Source organism: Mytilus edulis, chromosome 3 (genome assembly GCF_963676685.1).
Source record: "Mytilus edulis chromosome 3, xbMytEdul2.2, whole genome shotgun sequence".
Taxonomy (NCBI): domain Eukaryota; kingdom Metazoa; phylum Mollusca; class Bivalvia; order Mytilida; family Mytilidae; genus Mytilus; species Mytilus edulis.
The window spans coordinates 91,583,626-91,590,409 of NC_092346.1; the positions used below are offsets into that span (position 1 = coordinate 91,583,626).

At 34.7% G+C, this 6,784-nt stretch overlaps 2 protein-coding genes across 2 annotated transcripts; both read left to right on the forward strand.

Moving 5' to 3' along the window:
• Positions 1–1,148: 1,148 nt before the first annotated feature.
• LOC139515498 (uncharacterized) lies at positions 1,149–3,547 on the forward strand. The gene is made up of 2 exons (XM_071305073.1): positions 1,149–1,482; positions 2,064–3,547. The coding sequence occupies exons 1-2, from the start codon at positions 1,149–1,151 to the stop codon at positions 3,545–3,547; spliced, it is 1,818 nt and encodes a 605-aa protein (XP_071161174.1).
• A 263-nt stretch (positions 3,548–3,810) lies between these two features.
• LOC139515499 (uncharacterized) lies at positions 3,811–4,521 on the forward strand. Its single transcript, XM_071305074.1, has one exon. It carries the CDS (start codon positions 3,811–3,813, stop codon positions 4,519–4,521), a length of 711 nt encoding a protein of 236 aa, XP_071161175.1.
• The last annotated feature ends 2,263 nt before the right edge of the window (positions 4,522–6,784 follow it).

The window sequence follows — 6,784 nt, forward strand, 5'->3', positions numbered from 1 at the left end:
TACTGAGAGAACTGAGATAATTTTAGAAGATTGGTTAGCCAATCAGATAGGAGATATAAGTAAAGTATTAATAAGCTCGTTTTAAGCTGCCAGTTCATCGTAGCATATTTTAATTTTGTTTTTACAAAAAGTTATTATTACAAAATAGTTGTTTCAGTATTTAAACTGCTGTGCATAAACTTTAAGTGTTGGATTATTCAGACTTTATATGAACTCAAATAAGTTATCCCGTGTGATAAAATATATCAGGAAAAGGAGCATGGAATAAACTTTGAACAATCCACGTGTTTGTACGGCGAGAAGTCTTCATTCATACGATATATGCTCTATTTTATATTTGCTTTGGAGTTTTATTATTCATAGATCTGAGGTCTGTTTATTTATTTATTCACCTATATTGCATTTGACATTACATTTATATATACACATGCACGGACGCAATGGGTCCGATTAGGAAAAAGAAAAACAATAACGCAGTCTATAATCCTACATTACTTGAAAATTGGACAATTGCTAGACTAAAAGCAGAGTTAGAAAGAAAGAATATCGCTTTTCCTATAAATGCAAAACGTTTGACATTGGTACGAATTTTGAAACGATACGAAAATTCCGATAGTATCACATCAAACACAACAAACGCACGTGGAGAGGAAGCACGAGGCGAAGACAGTCACACACGTGGTGAGGAACCCTTAAATGGTAGTGCGGTATACCATCATGCATTGCCACAACAAAACGCACGTGTAGATGGGGATCCGCGATCCCAGGATGCACCAAACACTAACAATAATGAAAACACGCCCAGTAACGACAATCGTGTTTTGATTGGAATTGTATCAAAATTATCATCGACTGTACAATCCCTACAACAGAATGTTTCCGGCTTAACAGGAAAAGTTAATTTATTACTTCAAGCCAGAAATGAAACTACCAGTATTAGTAGAATCGCAGAAACACCAAATGCAAATGTCTCCGCTCCGGTGGATAGTGCATCCAATATCATCAATCATACTGCTACAAATTCAGGTCAATCTTGGTCAAATTTCAATTTACAGTCCGCATACAATGCATTACAAAATACACGAACTGCACCGAACGCAGCCGCAGGAAGCGAGGAACAGCTTTAAAATATGGGAAATTCAGGCAACATGGTGAGAACAGCACACGGCTATTCTGCAGAAACTCTACCGTTTGTGGAAACAATTTCATCCCAGTTACGAAAGAATATTATATCAGGTATGGACATTAATCTAACATCTTTACTGATTCCATACTATTCTGGTTCAGGAACACACGAGTTAAGCTTGAGTGAAGACAAAAACAATAAATCTGACCCTAGGAGTTCAAGATCATTGTCTCTGGGCGAATTTATTCAGGCTTTTGGTATTTATAAGAACATTATGTGTACAACATTTCCTCATCGTAGGAGTGAGCTGGATCTTTATGAACGTGATTTGGTTGATATGGCCACCAGGTATCCGGGTAAGGGATTTTACGAGTACCATAAACGGTTTTCTGCTGATGCGGCAGCTCATTTAAGACATAACAATATTCCTGTTGACTGGTCTATAAGAAATAACACTTTATTTTGCAATATTTTTGCGAACATTAAACCTAACACATGTAGCATTTGCGGTAGCACTTTTCACTCAAGTAGTTATTGTAATCAGTCAAACAATAGCAACAGGAATACGACAGGGTCATACAGGTCAGATCAAGACATACACGGCAGGGAGCGTTCTTACCATGGAGGAAAGGAAATCTGTAATAATTTCAACGGGAAAACAGGTTGTTTTAGACCTCATTGTAGAAATTTACATATTTGTCTAAGTTGTAATGGAGAGCACCCTAAAACAGTCTGTACGAGTTCAAAAAACGAGGCACTAGGACCCAACAAAATCGGGTCCAATATGCAGAGAAGAATGTAAACGATCAAGTTTCCCTAAGTTTAGGAGTATCAACACCCATTGTGATTAGTAATTTAGTTCATGAATTAGAAAATCATCCAAATAAGGAATTTAAGAATTACCTAGTTTCTGGGTTAAGTCAAGGTTTTTCCACAGGTATTACAACATTACCATCTAAGTCTATTGAGTGCAAAAACTTAAGATCAGCGTTATCTCAACCAACACACGTTTTAAAATTAATAGAAACGGAGGTAGAAAAGGGCTATTTAGAAGGACCATTTGATTTCATTCCATTTACACATTACCGCATTAACCCTATCGGTGTGGCAGAAGGTAAATACAATAAAAAGAAGCGTTTGATCGTAGACTTGTCAGCGCCTCATGAGGATCCAAAAAATCCTAGTTTAAACGAACTTATCGATAAAGATGAATTTTCTTTGCAATATGTTTCAATTGATGATGCTATCAGAACTATCAAAAGCCTAGGTTTTAAATCTTGGCTTTTAAAAACCGATATAGCCGACGCCTTCAAGGTTATGCCCCTGTCGCCAATGTTATGGCCGTTTCATGGAATCAAATGGGATGACAGATATTACTTTTTTAATAAATTGGTGTTTGGGTGCAGGTCTAGCCCAAAAATCTTTGACACTCTTTCACAAGCAATTTGTTGGATTGCTCAGAACAATTACAATATAGAGCACATTTTACACTTGTTAGATGATTTTCTAGTTATTGTACCAGAACAAGACAATGCTCAACAAACTATGAATACTTTTTTAGATATTTTTAAGTCATTAGGTGTGCCACTTTCATTTAAGAAAACTGAAGGACCATGTCATAAGTTAGAATATTTAGGGATATTTTTAGATACTATTAATATGGAGGCTTATCTCCCTTTAGAAAAGGTTTTACGAATTCAAGAAATTATAGAATATTTCAGTAAGCGCAATTCGTGCACTAAAAGAGAGTTATTAAGTTTACTAGGGCATTTAAATTTTGCGTGCAGAGTTATAGTGCCAGGTAGATCATTTGTTTCACACTTAATTAAACTGTCTACTACTGTTAAAAAGTTGCATCACCATGTGCACTTAAAAAGTTGTAAACCTGATCTTGTTATGTGGTCAAAATTTTTAAAAGATTGGAATGGTGTTTCCTTCTTTTTAAATGATAATATAACGAATGCTGCGGACATTCACTTGTTTACTGATGCTACACCTTCCTCATTTGGAGGTTTTTATCAAAATGAATGGTTTCAAGGTGACTTTCCTTATGAACTATTGTCTTGTGAGCAAACATCTATGGCGTTTTTTGAATTGTATCCCATTGTAATGGCATGCGTACTGTGGGGAGATAGATGGAAAAGGAAACGTATATTATTCAATTGTGACAATTTAGCTACTGTTGATATTATTAAAAAGGGTAGATCTAAGATTCAAAGCTTGATGAAGTTAATGAGAAAGCTCACTTATCATTCAGCAATTAATAATTTTGTAGTGCATGCCAAACACATTCCTGGTATAAAAAACTGTATAGCTGATTCTCTTTCTCGTTACCAGATGATGAAGTTCAGAGCCTTGGCACCACATGCAAACGCGATACCAACTCCTTGTCTGCATCCCTCAGAGCTGATGATGGTTTGAATTTAAAGATAGACGAATTATGGGATGCGTCTTTGAGCGAAAGCACTAGATTGACATATAAATCCGCTTTTAAATGTTTCAGAACTTTCCTGGTCATGAATGGTCAACCGTGCTCCGAAGTTAATCTTCCTTATGTAAAAGAAGATCTTCTAGTCTATTTCGTAACTTATTGTCAAAAAGCACTTAATCTGAAACACCAGACTATTAAACTCTATCTTGCCGGAGTACGTCATTATTATATAAGATTTTTAGGATATGATCCTATGGCGAATGCTATCAGATTACCAGTTATTCTTCGGGGTATTAAAAAATCTCAGAACAATGTTGTTCAAGAAAGATTGCCAATTACATCATCAATTTTGAATAAGCTTTGTGCTTTATTATCGAAAGGAATATTTTCACCAGTGCTAGACCTCATGTTTCAGTGTGCTTTTAAAATGGCATTTTTCGGTTTTCTTAGGTGTGGAGAATTTACCTGTCGGTCTTATAATGATAATTCATGTACAGTACTTTTGCAAGATATCACTGTGGATCCGACGAAACAGTTTTTCATTTTTCGCCTGCGATCATCTAAGCGTGATCCCTTTCGCCAAGGCGTGAATATTACTATTTATGAAAATGACACATTTAAACCAGTGGATACAATGAATAAGTATCTGTCTATAAGATATAACAATGGCGCTTTACCAAAATCTCCACTTTTTGTCGAGGATGAATTTCAATCATCGCCGTTAAGCAGGGAAACATTTATTTCTTCATTGAGACAACTATTAGACATACTTGGCTATAATACTGTTAAGTTTTGTGGTCACTCCTTTCGTATAGGAGCAGCTACATCCGCAGCAGCATGTGGTGTCGAGGATCATATAATTCAAACATTAGGCAGGTGGTCATCAGACTGTTACATACGATACATACGAACTGATGCCAAAGTATTGAAAAGAGCTCAGCATGATATGTGTTTTCATAACTAGTTCATTTGTTGTAGTTTAAAGCTTCAGAGAGATTATTATTGTTTCTTTTTTTGTAGTTTTACACACATGTAATTTTTGTTTTTGTTTTTTGTAACATTATGTGACATTTGAGTGGTAAAAAAAAAAACAAAAAACAAAAAAACAAAAAAAACCCAAAAACATGGAGACCATTTTAATTCCATATTTTAATAAATTTAGGTTAGATTACATAACTAAATAAAAATAAAATAAAATATTAAATCGCAATATATGATGTATCTATCTTGGGGGCTTTCACTCATTTAATGGTATTAAATTCGCTTAATTTGGCCATGTTAATTTCGGGGAAATTATTTTTTACCCCCAAGTCAATTATACATCAGTATAGTATATATTCTTAATTATCAGTTCCAATTATTATTGTATAAGTAAGCATGGGATTATTTTGCATATCGTGCTGCTGGTATCCACCGCAGCCGATACCCCGCTGCTGGTATCCACCGCAGCCGAAACCCCGCTGCTGGTATCCACCGCAGCCGAAAAACCCGCTGCTGGTATCCACCGCAGCCGAAACAATGTTGCAGGTATCCACCGCATCCTATAGTTAATAGTTTATTTTTAGAATAATGTTTCAAATTATTGTTTAGATTAAGTAGATTTTTTATAAAGTGAGTAGCCCCCGAGAAAGCCAAAACATAGATACATTTATTGATTATATTGTTACATTTTTTACATGTTGTCATGTAGTTTTAGCAATTATATAATGGAAGTAGTATAGCTTGTTTTTATTAGTCTAGATAATAAATATATATACCACTATGCTATATTATGATGTTTGTTGTTTTGTCGTCTTTAGATATAATGCGAGGTTAAGAAGGGATCGGAATAACTATAGACAATAGCTTTTACTGATTGTCATTTAGAGAACATGTGTGCTTATATACAGTCATATAGATTTAACATTTGGGTTGTCGTAATTTGTCTTTGGTTAGTCGTTTTTCAAGTCACTGATACTAGAAAAGTATGATTGTATAAATGGTAATTTAAAGATTTAAATTGTAGTTTATACGATAAATAATTCCTGCCTATGTCAGGTGGGATATTAATAGAATACAAATTGAGAAACCAGAGAGAGATATTTTTAGAAATTAATGGGAGAACCGAGATATTTTTAGAAATTACTGAGAGAACTGAGATAATTTTAGAAGATTGGTTAGCCAATCAGATAGGAGATATAAGTAAAGTATTAATAAGCTCGTTTTAAGCTGCCAGTTCATCGTAGCATATTTTAATTTTGTTTCCCACCCGCCCTCACCTTTACCTCTTTAAAAGTGTATTCACATATATATGTATTATATATTGGGGCTACTTACTATTGGCCATGTTAATTTCGGGGAAATTATTTTTTACCCCCAAGTCAATTATACATCAGTATAGTATATATTCTTAATTATCAGTTCCAATTATTATTGTATAAGTAAGCATGGGATTATTTTGCATATCGTGCTGCTGGTATCCACCGCAGCCGATACCCCGCTGCTGGTATCCACCGCAGCCGAAACCCCGCTGCTGGTATCCACCGCAGCCGAAAAACCCGCTGCTGGTATCCACCGCAGCCGAAACAATGTTGCAGGTATCCACCGCATCCTATAGTTAATAGTTTATTTTTAGAATAATGTTTCAAATTATTGTTTAGATTAAGTAGATTTTTTATAAAGTGAGTAGCCCCCGAGAAAGCCAAAACATAGATACATTTATTGATTATATTGTTACATTTTTTACATGTTGTCATGTAGTTTTAGCAATTATATAATGGAAGTAGTATAGCTTGTTTTTATTAGTCTAGATAATAAATATATATACCACTATGCTATATTATGATGTTTGTTGTTTTGTCGTCTTTAGATATAATGCGAGGTTAAGAAGGGATCGGAATAACTATAGACAATAGCTTTTACTGATTGTCATTTAGAGAACATGTGTGCTTATATACAGTCATATAGATTTAACATTTGGGTTGTCGTAATTTGTCTTTGGTTAGTCGTTTTTCAAGTCACTGATACTAGAAAAGTATGATTGTATAAATCAGAGGGTTAAGTAGGTTTATCTTACTTTTAGTAATTCCATTCCCTGATCATGCTGATTAAGAACAGTCAATGAGAGTAGAATATGTTACTGCATGTACTTGTCAATAAAGATAAAATTAGTTGACTTGAACACATGTTAGAGGAGGGGGTGAAGGTCATCCTGAATTCCAAGAACCAAAACCTACTACATCTTGAAT

Coding starts and splice junctions, on each gene's coding strand:
- LOC139515498 (XM_071305073.1), top strand. CDS start 1,149: ATGGTGAGAACAGCACACGGCTATTCTGCAGAAACTCTACCGTTTGTG. Junction 1,483..2,063: donor TATGGCCACCAGGTATCCGG/GTAAGGGATTTT, acceptor GTTTTTCCACAG/GTATTACAACATTACCATCT.
- LOC139515499 (XM_071305074.1), top strand. CDS start 3,811: ATGGCGAATGCTATCAGATTACCAGTTATTCTTCGGGGTATTAAAAAA.